This window comes from Lynx canadensis, chromosome B3, assembly GCF_007474595.2.
Source record: "Lynx canadensis isolate LIC74 chromosome B3, mLynCan4.pri.v2, whole genome shotgun sequence".
Taxonomy (NCBI): domain Eukaryota; kingdom Metazoa; phylum Chordata; class Mammalia; order Carnivora; family Felidae; genus Lynx; species Lynx canadensis.
The window spans coordinates 25,528,083-25,545,742 of record NC_044308.2 but is presented as its reverse complement, the minus strand read 5'-3'; the positions used below and the strand labels follow the sequence as shown (position 1 = coordinate 25,545,742).

General features: G+C 37.3%; 1 protein-coding gene across 1 annotated transcript in view; it reads left to right on the top strand.

The window, feature by feature from the left end:
* Positions 1-6,003: 6,003 nt before the first annotated feature.
* The window catches only part of GABRB3 (gamma-aminobutyric acid type A receptor subunit beta3), a 250,946-nt gene continuing 239,289 nt past the window's right edge, over positions 6,004-17,660 (top strand). Inside the window, exons 1-3 of the mRNA XM_030317581.1 lie at positions 6,004-6,114; positions 6,244-6,335; positions 6,559-6,626. Of these exons, the coding sequence (XP_030173441.1) occupies positions 6,035-6,114; positions 6,244-6,335; positions 6,559-6,626 (240 nt within the window). The 5' untranslated portion in view covers positions 6,004-6,034. The remainder of the gene's footprint in view (positions 6,115-6,243; positions 6,336-6,558; positions 6,627-17,660) is intronic.

The window sequence follows — 17,660 nt, the reverse complement described above, 5'->3', positions numbered from 1 at the left end:
AGGAGAGGAAGAATATATATGTCTGTATTCAAGGATGACATAATTTTTATATAAAGAATCTACAAAAAATAAATTCTATTAAAATAATGAGTGCATTGAGCAAGGTTTTAGGGTGAAATTTCAATATATAAAAATCAATTATATTTCTATATGTTATCAATAAACAATGGGAAACTAAAGTACTACAAATAGCATTTATAATAGCATAAAATATGAAATACTTAGAGATAAATCTAGTGAATCAAATGAAGACCTTTGCACTGAAAACTACAAAATATTTTTGTGAAAAAATAAAGATTGTCTAAATAAATCAAGAGATATAGAATTTTCATAGATTGGAAGATTCAATATTGTCCAGATGTTATTTTCCCCTAAATTCACCCATAGATTTTACATTAAAAAAATTAAAATCCCATGAGGCTTCTCTTTGGAAATTAGTAAGGTCATTCAAAAATGTCTATAAAAATGCAAAGATCTTAGGTAGCCAAAAACAGTTTGAGGAAGAAAAGCAAAATTGTATGAATTACAATACCTGATTTCTATATTTAATTTAGAGCTACTTTAATCAAAACAGGATGGAAGTGGTGAAAGAATACACATATAGGTCAATGAAATAGCTAAATAAAATAGAGTCCAAAAATATGTCCACACATATAAGATCAGTTGATTTGCAACATAAATACAAAGGGAACTCAGTGGGGAAAGAATAATATTTTCAACAAATCATGATGAAACAACTAGACAGCTGTATGGAGTGAAAGAACCTTTACCCTTATCCACATCATCCATAAAAAATAGTTATAAGTATATCATAGATCTAAATATTACTGATAACTTCTTAAAGAAAGCACAGAGAAAATCATAACTTTTTAAAAAATATATATTTATTTTTGAAAGAGAGAGAGGATGTGAGCAGGGTAGGGGCAGAAAGAGGGAGACAGGATCTTCCACCAGCTCTGGGCTGACAACAGAGAGCTGGATGCTGGACTTGAACTCACCAACTGCAAGATCACTACCTGAGCCGAAGTTGGATACTTAACCGACTGAGCCACCCAGGTGCCCCCAAAATCATAACTTTTGAGTAGGCAAAGATTCCTTGGGGAGGATACCAAAAATATGAACCAAAAAGGAGAAAGATTATAAATTGGAATTTGTAATTAATTAATTTATTTATTAATTATGTATATAATTTATATAATTATATATTAATCATATATTATAATTATTATATATAATATATTTAATACACATAATATACATATAATATAATATATATTATATATTTATATATAACTATATACTATATAATATAATATATAATATATATTATATATTATATATTATGTGTATTAATTTGTGTAATTAATTATGTGTATGTGTATGATATTTTATATAATATATATATAATATATTATATATATTATATTATATTATTGTCAATATTATTGTCAATTGACAATATATATAATATAATATATATTATATTATATTATGTTATTATAATTATAATATTATATATTAACTATATATATTAATATTTATTTATTTATTTATTTATTTACTAAATTATATTCTTCTTTTCGTTGAAAAATACTATCAAAGATGTGAAACAGCAAGGCCAGGGACTGGGAGAAAATATTCACATTAAATACATCTGACAAAGGACTTGTATCCAGAATATATAAAGAACTCTTACATCTCAATAAAAAAAGACAAGGAATGTAATTTAAAAGTGGGTAAAATCTTACATACTCAAAAAGCAGACATGAGTTGTCACTATGAAATTAAATATACTTGTTTGTGTACTTACATGTCATCAGGCAAATGCAAATTAAAATCACAATTACATACACTATATACCTGCTAGAATAGATGGAAATGGGGAGCCTGGGTGGCTCAGTCGGTTGAGCGTCCGACTTCAGCTCAGATCATAATCTCACAGCCTGTGAGTTCAAGCCCTGCGTTGTGCTCTGTGCTGACAGCTCAGAGCCTGGAGCCTGCTTCAGATTCTGTCTCCCTCTTTCTCTGGCCCTCCCCTGCTCATGCTCTGTCTCTCTCTGTCTCAAAAATAAATAAAAACATTAAAAAATTAAAAAAAAAGAATAGATGGAAAGGATGTGGAACAACTTCAATTCTCATGCATTGCTGTTGAAATATAAAATCTTCAATTACATTGGAAAATATTTTGTAGTTCCTTATAAGCTAAACATTAGCTTATATACAATTCAGATATTATACTCCTAGGTATTTACACTAGAGAAATTAAGCCATATACCCATACAAAGACCTGTATATGACTTTTTAATCTGTAATAGCCGAAACTGGAAAGTCTCAATAACAGATGAATGGATAAATAAGTTGTGGAATAGCTATACAGTGGAACACACTCAGGAGTCAAGAGAAATAAACTATAGGGGTGCCTAGGGGGCTCAGTCATTTGAGCATCCACCTCTTGATTTAGGCTCATGATCTCATATTTTGTACGATTGAGCCCTTCAATTCTCCTTCCCTCTCTCTTTGCCCCCCTCCCGTCCTTTCTCTATAAATAAATAAATAAATAAATAAATAAATAAACTTAAAAAAAGGGGAAATAAACTATGGGTCTGCAACAGCATGTATAGATACCAGAAACAGTGTCGTAAAAGAAATAATCCAGACATAAAATAACATATACTGCATAACTCAACTTATATGGAATGCTAGGGAAAAAAAATCTGTAATGATGGAACTTAGGTCAGTGCTTGTGTACAAGCCCTATGAATGACATGTAGGTTTAAGGACTGAGAGGGAATTTTGGGGGTGATGAGAATGACATTTGAAATACATTTGTCAAAACTCATCTAACTATACATTTAACACTTTATTTCATATGCTCTACCTCCAATTAATTGAGTTATTTTTCACAGAGCTTTAAAATATACTATCAGAAGATTTTATACTATTTAAACAACCAGGTTGATTCTCTATAAGATGCAACTATGTCTGAACAAAAGACAGTTTGGTGAAAGGCATATGGCTCAGCCAAAACACACAAATATGGAGCAGATAAAGTGATCGTGTGATGCTCTTCTCTTCCTTCTTCCTACCTTATGGACCCCCTAAATATTATTCCAGTCTATTTATAACCACTTTACTATGAAAAAAATTGCATTCCTCTCCTTTTTCTTCTGACATGAAAATTTATGCATTGTGCAACCCCATCTCCTTTCTCTCTTTCAGTAGCAAATAAAGTGAAAAGTGAATCAATAATTTCCTGATGGTTTGGCTAATACATTACCACCACCTAGTAAAGATATGTAACTATCTTGGTTTCAGGAATCCTGGCAAGAAGAGTCAAAGGATGGAGGTGCTTGGGGTTCAGTGCTCATCCAACCCTCCAAAATGGCTATGTGAGAGGGAGCTGATGCAGGAGGGTGGGTCCAGTGGCTGCATGTCCAGCCTGTTGTTTATGTAAGTGCAAGCTGGGTAGCAACTATTATGAGTCTTATAACCCATGAACATTGATTACACCTGCATGCACTCACCACAATTTTTCTCTTTGATTTTGTCTTCATATCATTTTAGGTGATATTTTTAGTAATTTGCCAATTGGTGATGACTTAGCCTGGGTTCCCCAGAAAACATATTGAGGCAAAATGTAAATGCTACAGTTTACAAGAGTGTGTAATACTGATGAAAACAGGAGTGAAGGCATGGAAGAAGAGAGAAAACATAGGAGCTACTGCTGCATCTCAGGATATTTCTTAGGTGCAATAAAGAGAAAATTATTTATCTACCTGTTTCCCACTTCCCATTTGTCAAATTCCACCCCATGAATCGCAAATTCTCCTGCAACTTCAGATTGCACATATGTGAGTACTGAGAAGGTCCTGTAGCATCTTAGACCTCATTGTCAAGTGAGAAACTTGAAAGTGGGAGGTGAGAGACAAGGAATGTGGACACGAGGTGATGGATGTAAGTTTGTTCTCTGGTAAAGCTGATCAGAGCTTTTATGCATCTGTGTGCTAAAGTAGAACTGTGGTGAAAAATAAGGGCAAGAACCTCAGAGACTGCTTAAAGCCAATATCTGAAGTGGTACACAGTTAAATAACAATTGCATCTGTAATGTGGTTTTGCAAGTTTTAGAACATAAAAGTAGTAGAAAGGGGGATAATATTTATTATGTTATTGGCTGTACTCAAACACCTTATTCTCATTGTTTACTTTCTATAGCTGTGATCCCCAGCAGGGCCTTTCTCTAAGAGGTATATGCAAATAGGAGACATAGACTAAAACATAATGTAGAGTGGAAGGTATGATAACATAGACCTCATTTTTCTTATAATTCCATTGCACATTAACAGGACACAGAACACAAAGTAGTTGTGAACAGACTTTTCCATAAAACAATTAGGGAGCTATATTTATCTCTTAACCTATCTTAATATCAACCTTTCAGGTACTGCAGTCACATTTTTTGCTCCAAAAATAAAATTGCTGATTTTTTAAAAGGCAATGATATTTAAAATTAATGCACAGAAACATGCCAAGTTGATAATTAAGGTCTAGATTTAGATATTTACCTACATAAAGTCTTGACAGTAGAAAAGAAAACTTTAAGCTTTACAGAAAAAAAAATAAGTCAATACAGAAAAGCAGGTATCTATTATTAGCCATTCATTAAGTCCTGGAATGGCTCAAGAAAGCCTATCAAGCACAAAAGTGAACTTGATTTGTAGGTTTTGTTGTTTAACCACAGGTAGAATTGTATAACCATCTTCTTCAATATTGGAAGTCTGAGGCACAGAGAAACTATTGAAGATTATTCACTAAAGAAAAATATGCAACCCATGGTCATGGGTGAACAGACACCCCTTAGGCACACGGTTTTATATTAAGAACCACGGACAGCTCCAGGCTGCGCCAGAAAAGGCAAGTTATTTTCCCAACCCTGGAACAACAACAGTCCAGGGTCTCCAGGTCTGATTTGGACTCCAATTTACTTATTACCTTACTGCTAATAAGGTGTACATGATCAGGCCTCTCTTTACCATTCATCATAAATGTATTTATATGAGCAGGGAGGGCCCATTGCTCATATGAAATGTTCAGGGGTGAAGTGAGAGGAATAGTTTAACGTACAGATTTTTAAAAAATGGTTTTATGGTGCATAAATAATTAATCCGGCCGCCATGCAAGGGGCTGGATGATGGGTCAGGAGGGAAAGCCCGTGGGTGGGGGCAGGGGCGGGGATCCCCGCGTCGCTGTTTGAATGCTGGGTGGCTGTGGGGGAGAGCCGATCCCCCTCAGATTCGGTCGGAGGAGCAACGCCATGTGCTCCAGGCTCCCGGCTCTCCTGCTGCCCATCTGGCTCTTCTGGACTCTGGGGATTCGAGGCTCTGAGCCCCGCAGGTGAGGTGGGGGCTTTCCCCCGACCCGCAGCCTCCTTCCAGACGCTGTAGCGCGCAGACCTGCGGGCACAGGCACTGTACAGCACTCACTGATTCTTGGCCTGTGTCGCAGCTGGGCGGGGGTCGTTGAGGGGGTCGGACCAGGAAAGGGGCGGGGGGAAGCGGATGGCGTTTCCCTCACCGCCGCTGCCTGTGTCGCCGTCGGTCCTTCGCCTGGTCGCAGCAAGAGCGGCGGAGCTGGCTTCGCGGCCGAGCCCGGCCCTGTTCAGTGCCGCACAGCCGCGGCTACTACTTGCTGTCCCCGGCCGGGCTCCAGGTCCCGCTCCGCAGCCGCGGAGGCGGGAGGGAGCGCCAAGGGCCGGGGCCACCAGCCGCGGCTAGCGCGGGGGAGGCTAGGGTGCTCGGCGCAGCGGGCTCCGCCTCCGGCTCGCCTTGCCTCCTCCCCCTCCCTCCGCTCCCCAGCCTGCTGCTCCTCCTCCCCTCGCGCCCGCTCCTCCCCCTCCTTCCCTCCCCCTCCCCCTCCGCCCTCCTCCGCTTAGGGCCAGCGCGGCGGCGGCGGCGGCGGCAGCAGCAGGAGCAGCCCCGGCTGCGGGTCGCGACGGCGGCGGGGCGCCCCCTCCCCCGTGCCGGGGCGCGGCGGAGGGATGTGGGGCTTTGCGGGAGGAAGGCTTTTCGGCATTTTCTCGGCCCCAGTGCTGGTGGCTGTGGTGTGCTGCGCCCAGAGGTAGGGTCGCGGGTGGGTGGATGGGAAGCGGGCCGGGCAGCGGGCAGGGCGCGCGGGTGTACGCTTCGGGCGCTGGCGGGTGAGCCACCGCCTGACCCTGCTCTCTGTGCCCCTTGCCCCCTCCCCCAGCGTGAACGATCCCGGGAACATGTCCTTTGTGAAGGAGACGGTGGACAAGCTGTTGAAAGGCTACGACATTCGCCTGAGACCCGACTTCGGGGGTAAGTGGGGTGTGCGCGGCCGCTGCGGGATGCGCGACCCACCGCGCTGGCGGCCTGGGTGGTGGAGGGAGGTGGGGGCGCTGAGCCGAGCTGCGGCGGAGTGAGGGGGGGGGTGGGAGGCATTTCACCTGCTACCTCTCCTCGGGTGGGCACCGCTTTCCTCAGTGCCACCCGCACCCCGTGCCCGAGCTTGGCTGATCTCTGTGTGGTGCTCTTCCCGCAGGTCCCCCGGTCTGCGTGGGGATGAACATCGATATCGCCAGCATAGACATGGTTTCCGAAGTCAACATGGTGAGTGCCCTCCCTCCCCAGGGCTGTCTCCGAGCCCCTGCCCCACTGCCTGGGCCCACAGTACTGGGCCAGAGGCCTTCTCTGCCGGGGCCGATCTTCCCTGGCCCGCAGAGGGAGCGGCTCTCCGGGAGCCAGCCTCTCGCTGGTGCGGCTCCCTCCACCCTCCCGGTGTGCGCGGGGGGCGTAGTTGGCGTCGGTTCCGTGCGGAGGGCGCACCCTTCCTGCGGAAGGAAGGGGTCCTAGGCCGGCCTAGCGCTTGGCTTTCACCGCAGCCCTCGTGCTCCCAGCTCCTCCAGCGGTCTGTCACCTGGGCCTGAGGCTTCCCTAGTGCCATCTCGCCTCCTTAGCAACAGGCGCTGGGGAACCAGGGAAGAGAGGCGAGTTGTGGGGGTGGCTCATATTCTAGGTAAGAGGTACTTAAGGTTTCCTTTGTTGTTTTTTTGGAAAGAGATGCTGGCAGCTGGAGAGAACGAGGGGCAATGATTTGTGTACTCAAGGGTATCTCGGGTCAGTTTCCTTGGTCTCAGTGGCTTTTGTAAGGGCAGGCTCCTGGACAGTGAAACCCGGAATCCCGCTCCGCCAGTCGCTGTCGGAGGTGCTGACAGAGCCAGGCGTCTCTGAGAACTGGAGAGCCTGGGCAGCTGGCGGGCTTTCGGAAGGGGCCGCTGTGCCAGGAGAGTCGAAGGCTAGTGAGCCCAGTGTCACTTAAAGCTATGTTAATGTGAACGGGATTCAGTATTGTAACCTGTGGAAACCGGAGGTCCGTGTCCTGAGGTGCAAAGTGGGTGTCATGGGCTTTTTTGCTCAGGACACTAGGACAACTGGGAATAAGGAGCAAAAGAACCCCTTTCATTTGTTAATTGAGATGAAATATTCTGGGATTTGGAAACATTTGATTTTCGGTTGAGTGGCACTTTAGAAATTGTAAGAATGAGCATTTGGAAAGAATATTTTTTGGGGAAAAACCATTTGCTGACTCTAACATAACATTAAGAATATAATGAGGCATGGTTTCAGATAGACCCAGTAGGTTTCTCAAGTCTGGTGTACCTGAGAAAACTTGTTTTAAATGCATACTCCCAGGTTCCTCACTCCAAAAGATCCTGATCCAACCGTGGAGTGGAATCTTGGGGTGTCTGCATTTAAAACTCATGCCTCACATTTTTTTTTGAAGCACTATTTTGTGGACAGTATTTTAGGAAATATCACAATAAATTATAGAAATACAAACATTTACAAATAAACTACATAGACTGTTTAGCAAGATATGTTTAAAAATATTTTTTACTGTGGATTTTTTAGGAAGAAATCTTTGACCACACAAAATTAATTTCATCAAATTTTCACTCTTAACCTAAAGTTTTTAAGTTATAATATGTGATTTTAAAGTAATGCACTTTTCTTTCAATGTATACTACTAAGGACATTTTTTGTACAAGGAATTATAATAATGAAAGTGTTAGCAAGAAACACGGAAATAATATGACTTTACATACATAATATTAAAAATTAACATTACATATGTTTTACTTTTTAAATAATTTTATAAAAATATTCCTGTTCATAAGGTATGCTTTATGATCTTAAAGGAACAAGTTGACATAATCTGTGATTTTCTTAATTGAGAATTTCACATCGTCTAGAGAAAATTCTTTAAACAAGATAATTGAATAATTAGTGGATTATTATATCAAAATCATTACATTGGATGTCAAATGACATAGGAGATAGATTGATGTGGCCCTTTAAGAACTCTATACAATATTAAAACAACCAGGTGAATAAGGAGAATGTTCTTGCAGACCACTGCACATTTTCTTTGAGTTAATTTTTAAACTTAGTTATCCAGTTGTCATCATGCTGATATTTGGCACCTGTAAAAACTTCCATCAATAATCATGCACCATAAATTGAAGTGTCCCAATTTTCTCTGGACCTAATAATAGAAAGACAAATTGAAGATACAAGCCATTATACTGAATAATCTTTAATTTAGTTTATATCCCAAAGTCAATAATTTTGCATAACATAGCCATAGTATACTTGTATGTATTTTTTTTGCATTCTCATGATGGTAATTTTTGTGGCTCTCTAAACATAAGTTTACTGTAGGCTATTGGACAGATGGGACTGCTTCGCATTTGAAATAGCCTCAACAAGTGGATTGAGTAAAATTGTATGCTGGAAAAATATGATTTCTCTTAACATGTTTGCTCATGGTTATAGTTATGATGTTTGATCTATTATTAAAGAAACTTCAAATATAACAATGGTTAAGTATCATTTTGGAGCTCACATTTTATAAGGAAAGAGCAGAGAAATGCATAAGATTAGAACCATCCTTCCATCATGTTATTTAAAAATATAAATCCCAATTATGAGCCTCTTTAATCCCCTTACTAGCCACACAAAAGTGAGTTTTGTGAGGTAATAAAACTAAATAAGAAATGGTCTTGTTTTAAAGGTTTTGTAGCTATTACAGGAGATATGTCAAATCTTTGTAACAAAACGTAGGATGTGGTCAGTCTCATTAGAGGAACAAAAGAAAGGAGCATATGGAAGAGAGAGAGGGAAGGAAGAAGAGAGAAGGAGGGAGATATTGGGGAAGAGGGAGACAGATTATTTCTGACATGGAAAGTTTCTTGGATAAGTAGGGGGAGTAGAATTGCAACAGGCATAGATGGAGGAGGGTGTTCTAGATTAGGGAAGAAAAATGGCAAAGGTATGGATGGATAGATGAGCAGGATAGGAGATTGTGAAGTGGAGATTCAAAAGATAAAATTGGAAAAGTGATACAAACCCCTGTTCACTTACCTTCTGCTCTGCCATGCCGATTTCAAATGCTGATTGTCAAGTAACTCCATAAATGTTTTAAACAGGTGATTGACATGATTTGAGATGTGGTTTTAGATGAATCTTTTGGCTAAAATATAAATTTAAAAAGAAGAGTGAGGATGTCTTAGCAGAAGCAAAATTTACAGGAAAATTAAGGATAAATCATGGAAGTTTTATTCCTTGATTTTTTTTCTTTTTCTTTTCATAGATATATTTTTGAAAACATATATTTAGTGAAATAAATTTTAATAAATTTACTAATGTTTCAAATAAGAATATACAAAGCATGTGTATCTCAATGTGGGACAGATATGTACTTGTTCGTGAGCTTTTGGGAGTGATTGGAAAGAATAATACTATACACTGCATAATAGTAATATTGTTACTTTTTAAACAGTTGTGAAGCACAATCTTTATCTACTGAGGGTGCCTATAGATCCTGCCTCCAAAGAACACCTCTGTCCTCAAATAAACAAATAAATAGACATATTTGTGTATATACATGTGTGCATGTATCATGCTTTTTGGTATTTTGTAGAGCCATTCTAAGAATGAATTTGAGTATTTTACTATTTAACATTATTTTGCTATAACTTGTTTCATGGAAAATATATTCTACATTTACATTTTCCCCAACCTTCCAATTCTTCTTTTCATGCACTTTTTAAGAAATTAGCTGACTCAACAGCAGTCAAACGAAGACCATTTTGTCTTCTATAACTTCATTTGCTTCTCTTAGCCTTTGTTTTAAAATTTCTTATATATTTTTAAGATTATGTATGGTTAGGAAATTATTTAGACTTAGTCTACATATTTCTTTAAGTGACATTGTATATGTGAAAGAACAGTGTTGACTGAAAACTTTTATATATATTTGTTATAATTCTGATGCTTAAGCATTGGTCCCAGTGTATAATAAACATGTGTTGAATAGGTAGATGGAGAGATGAATAAATGGAGTACCAATAATGAAATATGAATAAATTAAAGTATAGGAAACATAAAGAAATATTAAGTATATAAAACAACTAGAAAATTTTATTTTCAAAACAGTATTTTTACTCAGAGAATGAAGTAATTCTATAACTCTTAAAAATAAATTAAAAAATGGAAACAGTATTTTAAAGTAGTCATGAGTTCTTTTTTTTAATAGAATAAGCCATTATTTGATACAGTAATTTAGAGGAGAAACTACACATACTTAATTTTTAATTAATTAACTTTAAAGTATTGAGGATGTAACACTAGATTCAAAATCTAGTAGTATTAATAGTAATTTTTAGGATTTATCTTGTATTTGTAATTACTTTATATTTAATTAGTCCATTAAAAATAACTTAATCCTAATGAGAATGTAGCTACAGGATTAATTTTTTCTGCTATCATGCATGTAAATTATATATATATATATATATATATATATATATATATATATAATGAGTTCCTTTTAAGTAACATATAATGTGTATCCTTAGTTTTAATGAGATGTATATTCATCCATTATTCTAGTTCTATTGTATTCCTTTCTTGTTTGTTGCATTTTCTTATTACAAAATCCACTTTTTAAAAAATGTCTAGGTGTAAAATAAGTATTGTACATGACGTAGTTTTGACACATCTCAAAAAGCTGCTTTGGAGCTGCCTCACTGTAAAATGCATAGGTCTCATTCAAGTAGAAAACCATGCATGTACACATGCACAGAAACGTTTGCACTATCACTTTGTCTTTCCCCTTTTCAGAGAAAGTGGGGTCTGAGGTCTGGAGAATTCAGCTTTTAGGCTTTTTTGTCCAATTTATGTTACTCAATCCGCCCTCCCACCTTTCAGAGTCTAGAGGTTTCTTTGCCAATAGTGAATGGTGAATCTGAGTTCAGTGTCCACTACTGTGCTAGAATCTCAGGTGGAAGAACTGAATCCCAGGAGTCCAGGTAGTGTGCTGAAAAGAGCCTAATGGGATTGGAGTTTTGGGTTCTATTTTCAGGTTTGTGAGAACATCTAGTCTTAGGCAAGTCACTTAACACTCAGTAAAATAGTAGAAGGCTTTCCAGATGCCCTACAGAATTGATTGCAAGGTATTAAATCACAAAGGGCTAAGGTCTACAGAGAAAATCATGGTAAAGACAATCACAGCTACACAAACACATGGTAGAAAGCTATCATTAACTAATTTTTCCAGTCCTTGGCCATATTAATTGCATATTAATTGTTATTAGCATTTTAAAGGTTGGAAATGTGCTAATGCTCTTATTACAAAGTAAGCTGGGGGATGACTCAGCAGAAAGGAAAAGTATTTCTCTGACCCAGTTGGGATTGGAAAACTGCTTACATGGAAGGCACTCCAGGGGTGAGGTCCACAGAGTGTGTTGGCATTTGGTTCCAGGTTGCTGCATTTTGGAGGTAAGGCTGTTTATTGAGGACATTACTTTTCACTGACAGTATGTTTCATGCATAAGCTATGATCATACATCAATGCTGGGGCACTGATAAGAAAGCATATAATGAACTTCAGAGATGGATGAAAATAATACCTTACATAATATGCTTTTTACAAAGGGAGGTTTGTGTTTAATATTGGAAGGCATGGTATTGAGAATGCAAAGAGAATGCTTTCTGTGTTTTCCTTCAGGGAGGTTGTAAAGCTTATGTTGCTACATCTCTTAAAAGATGGATCTTACACACATTGTCCTGTTGTGAACCACCTCTTATTTGAGCATGTGCCCTGGTTCAGGGTTTGTGTGGTGTGTTGCACTTAGGAGTATTTGGCTTGAATTGGTGGTGCGAATATGCTTATTTACATATAAAGATTTTTCTGATTTTTGCAAGTAAAACAATATGGATTCAACTTTTGACTTTGCTATTATGACTCTTGTTTTCTTCTGTTGGTAGCAGAATCTTTCTTTCTCATATGGGTTTTGTATTGTATCATGCATACTGTCATTGCATAAGAAGCCTATCACCATATGGAATCCTTTAAATAATTTTATAACACATGTTGAGATGCAACTTAGGGAAATAACTAACAGTTTTACACATTTTGCAGTTTATGAAATACTTCAAGTATTCTGTTATATTTGATCTTCAGACCTGGTGATGAACTTGGTAAAGTAGGTAATATGGGTGTTAACCTCATCTCCACTTTTCAGAAGAGAAACAACCTTAGGAATAGCACTAACTTACTACATGGCAAAACTGGCACTTGGTCCTGTGTCTTTGGTTTTTCAACCTTATGCTACGGAGCAGCAAAATATCCTCTGTTCGGAGCACATGTGATTTTACCTTCTTCTGTGACTTTCATTGTCTTAATTTGATCTTCCCATTCTACTTTTGCAAGAAATCTTATTTGCTTGTAACACTTATTACAGTGTTATATATGATTAAGGTGTATTTATTTGCTTAAAGCCTTTCAGACTATAAGTTCCATGAAGCAGAACTGTGTCTATGGACAGTCCTTGCATGGCCTGACACTTGAGAGGCACCTATTAGACATTTGTTGAAAGACAGTATATGAATGAAGAATGAATGAATAAATATATAAGTGCATAAATAAATAGATATGTAGCCTTCCAATGAAATATTTTTGTAACTCAAAATTTGGGCTTATGGCCAAGAAGAAGCTTTTACTGGCTAAATGTGATGTATAGAGATTTTACCTTAGGGGATTTAATTTGATCAGAATTTGTATAATTGTACAGAATATAATACTGTGAGCTGGTATTTTATAGCTGTTACCCTTTTTACTGGAGAGCTTTTATGCTGAGTTCAGAGTAGAAAGGAGAATAAAGTATTGTAAGGGTTGGTGTAGATAATCTAAACACCAATCATTGTTGCCTTTTTTGCACTCAAAGTTTCATGTCTACTTGTCAAATGTCGATTCAGTTTTTTTATATGCCACAGAAGTTTTGATTGTTTTTATGTAAGCATTCATTGGGTTTTGCATTGCTTTCCTGATGGCCAGTCAGTAGTACAGTGAGGCTGCAGTGGTTTTTATTGTTTGCTAGCTTTCCAGCACAGTTTACTTCTGGACCATTTATGCCAGCCATTAAGAAAATTCTTTAGCTGCAAAATTTGGAACACAAAGACTAAGATAGGTCTCACCTCTCGGCAATTTTCTCAGTGTTATCAGTTCGGTGGAAAGTCAAGCTTCTGATCTCTCTGGCTGGGGATGTAGAATTCCTTTATTCCTTGTTATCAGGAGACCACATCAAGTAGTAGAAATCATTTGTAAGCATTAATTCATATATCCCTCTTTTCATTTTTCTTTTTCTTTTTCATGTTTATTTTATGTTAGAGGGGGGGAGGGGGAGAGAGAGGGAGAGACAGAGTCATCCAGGCTCTGAGCTGTCAGCACAGAGCCTGAGGCGGGGCCCAAACTCATAAGCTGTGAAATCATGACCTCAGTCAAAGTCGGACACAGCCCACTGAGCCACCTAGGCACCCATTTCTCTTTTCATTTTTCAATCAAACCTAAGCATCACAAAGAAACATTAATACAATTAACAAAACTTTTACAGTTCATGGATCTGACATTTCAGGTTAATGTGAACAAAATTAAGATGTGAGAATGTCACAGCTTTTTAAATGCCTTCTGCAGTCAATCTGAAGGAGGATGTGGATTCTATTGATTACAACATTATTGTGTTTTATCCCAGTTATCCTCGTTTTACAAGTAAATAATTCCTTTTATGTTAAATATTTGCTAAATCCACATGCTATGATTTGTGATATGAAATACATTTGTTTTTATTTTGGATTGACTTTAAAGGACAAGAAAGTCTATGGTTTAAAGCTATATAATCCTGGTTGTGTTTGATATATATGTATATATGATATGTATATGTTTCCATATAAAGTATTTGTTACTTAGTTCAGCATAACATCCCTGTTCTTTTTAACTTTAACTTTTTGAATAAGACTTACCAGTTGGTAACTTTAATGAGTACAAGAAACAAATTTTATGTGTCACCCTCTGCTACCTGTTCAGTGTATGTGTGCATGTGTGAGTCTAAGCAAACCAAAATTTGTCTTAAAAGAAGCAACGATTTGGGTAATTTAATGTAATACTACTGAGTTTTCCAATCATGCTGACTCTAAAAATCCATCCAAGAGTTAAGTCCAAATATCAGGTGGAAAGTAGACTACAATGGTTACAGAGTTCAGGGCCTGTTCTGTAGAATATGCTTTATTAAATGAATTTGTGTAGCAAATGACCCTGTGGTAAAGCTTTACCTTTGATTTATTTTATTACAGAGATACCTTTATTTGGGTATTGTGCACATAAAATGAACCATGTGTGAGGATTGCTGTGAACTTGTCACAGAGAAAAAAAAAAAGAAAAACAGCAAAAACAAAACAAACCAAAACAAGACATCTGAGTTGTGGAAAACAGTGCCATTCTTGTGATCTAGACCAGTTATTCCAAAACTATAGACCAAGAATCTTTGTGTGGTGCTAGAGTTATTGCAAGGGTGGACATAGCTAAGTGTTCTTCTCTAAGCATAATTTCTCACCATTGGTGAGTAAACATAATAGAAAAAACAAAAGAATGGGAATAACTGACTGTATGAGAACCAGGATTGATTGTATTCTGCAGATAATTCATTAGTATGAAGGCATATTTAATTGTGCTGTTGAATGAGTTTTTATTTCTGAATCTTTCCTTTTTTTTGGCCCTGGGCACCAAAATTTCCTCTGAGAATGTCATTTTATGTGGTGTGGGCTAAACTAATAGTTCCTTAGGAGAACACTGTTCTGTAGAATGTAAATGTGGGCCCTGTACTCAAAATATTTCTGCTCAAATCACATTGGAAAGTATGTTAAATATGTAAAATAGGTTTTTTTTGCTGCAGGAATTGTCAGGCCCATAATATGCTAATGATTTTGCAAATCTTCATGAGAGGAGTGAAAAATACAATATTTTAAGGATTATGTTTCATTGGGCATCTTTTATTTGTGGACGAATTTGTGGACGAACGGGGTTTTTTTTGTAGAACACAGTTTAGAAAATGTGGGGCTAATCCAGTGAATCATAGTGGTTGTCAATATGGCCAGTTCTTGTGAATGATAACTGAGAAGATTACTAGATTAATAAAGGTTTTTCTGGTGACTGTGTCCACAGCATGGAATGCACAGTTTTGATCAAGAATCTACCAGTACATATAGGGATGGGTGATATTTTCTAGAAATGAAGATTAAGCATCGTTATAATTGACTGATAAAAACCACAAAGATTTTGTTCTACAATAACAGTCTGTCATATTGAGGGAAGTCTGTGTGTTTTTACCTTCCTTGTTTTCTTGTATTATAAGAGTATAAGTACACAATATAGAGGCAGAGATATATATGTTAGAGGAGATGCAAAAGTCTCTTGGGTCAACAGCAACAGATTAATATTAAAAGCAAAATATGGTTCCTTGAGGTTGTTGGGTTTGACTGGTGGTTTTTAGATGGTGATCTATATGTTATTCATATTTATATGTAAAATAAGATTCTCTTTGGATGAAAGTTTCTTGTGATAAACGTATTTAACATCCCCTAGATTAAGTCACTTCTAAACTTTTCCTTTATGACTAATTATCTATAGTTCTAAGAAGAGTTTATACATGTTTATGAACAGTCAGTGAAAATAGCCTAGAGGGCAGATGCATTTTCTGGATTTTTCTTTAAGCCACAGTAATGTCATAAGGGGGCAATATTGCTTAATATTGCCTCCACCACTGTGGAGGCCCCACTGGGGATCTGTGGTGGGCTTAGGGGTTGTAAAAGACTGGTGGTAATGAGCAGGTAAATCAAAGTAGATCCAGAAAGTATAAAGAGACTCAGAATGTTAATTGATTATAATAGTAAATGGGGTTTTGTTTATTTGCTTGTTTGTTTTTAGCTTTTAGAAGTATAGAAAGCTGGTTTTAAAAAGGGAGGATTCTTATTTTTGAAATATAGTATCTCTTTTTCATATATATATGTTTATATATATATATATATGGGAAACATATAAAATATATAATATATAGAAATAGATTTATAAAAATATTTGTGAATATAAAATATAATAAAAGAAAAATATAAATATTTATAAGAAATATAAATATAATATATATATTTTTTCTCCCATGCTATGCTTTATTTAGCATAATGCTATATTTCTTCAAAATTTTATCTTAATTTTACAATTGAAAAGCTACACTCAAAGCTTCAGATTTTACTTTATTATTGTAAATGGTTTGGAATTTTAATTATCTAGGTGATTTCCTCAATACTCTAGGCTGTGTTGCCTTTAGAGACCATAGGGGGTCTAACTTGCAAGATTGCTCTCTGCAGTAAAAAGAGTTGCTTGTCAGAACACTTAGATCCCATGGAAGGGTTTGTTGGAACTTTAGCAAGTCATTCAGACTCGATAGTCTTCAATTTGATCTTTTTAAAGACTGTGTTAATAGGATTCTCTAAATTGCCTTCCAGCTCTGGCTTCTGTGTTTCTTAGAGTCTGTGAGCAGTTAGAAACATAAGGGATCCTTCTATTTGCCTTACACATACCACTACTTGTCATTTGGTACCACATGTGGTTTAATTGGTTATCTGAGTGGTGGTCATCTGGCAGCTTGCAACCTTGTGTTCTAAGCATGGCCAGTGTGAAACCGAGAATTATTTTTTCAGGCTATTTTTTGTGCTATGAACTTCAGACATTTTGTACATGAAGAGCTGGGATTTTAACATTTGTATCCATGCCCATCAATTTTCAGTCTCAAACAGTGGTATTTGCTTTTTTGGTCTGAATGTAGAATTACTAATTTAAGAGTGAAAACTGTAGTGAACAGTGAACTGTTAAGATGCTTTTTTTTTTTTTTGTATTCAAAATATAACCTTTACATTATCACATAAGAAAAATAGTATGAAAATGTCTTAGTTGCTGTTGGGCTCCAAATTTTCTATATTCAGGTTTTAAAAACATTCTATTCAAATTTAATTCATGAACCGTTTTTTACTCTTCTGTGTTATTTTAATAGCATGTTATCATTTTTTTAAATATGAAATTTATTATCAAATTTGTTTCCATACAGTACCCAGTGCTCATCCCAACAGCATAGCATCGTTTTAATATTGTTTGAGTTCATAATCCAGTCCAAAAGGAAGAGGGCATAGGTTTGGCCCATGTCATCTGTACAGCTGCATTCAGCCAGGTTGGGATGATAAGCCAACATTCAAAGA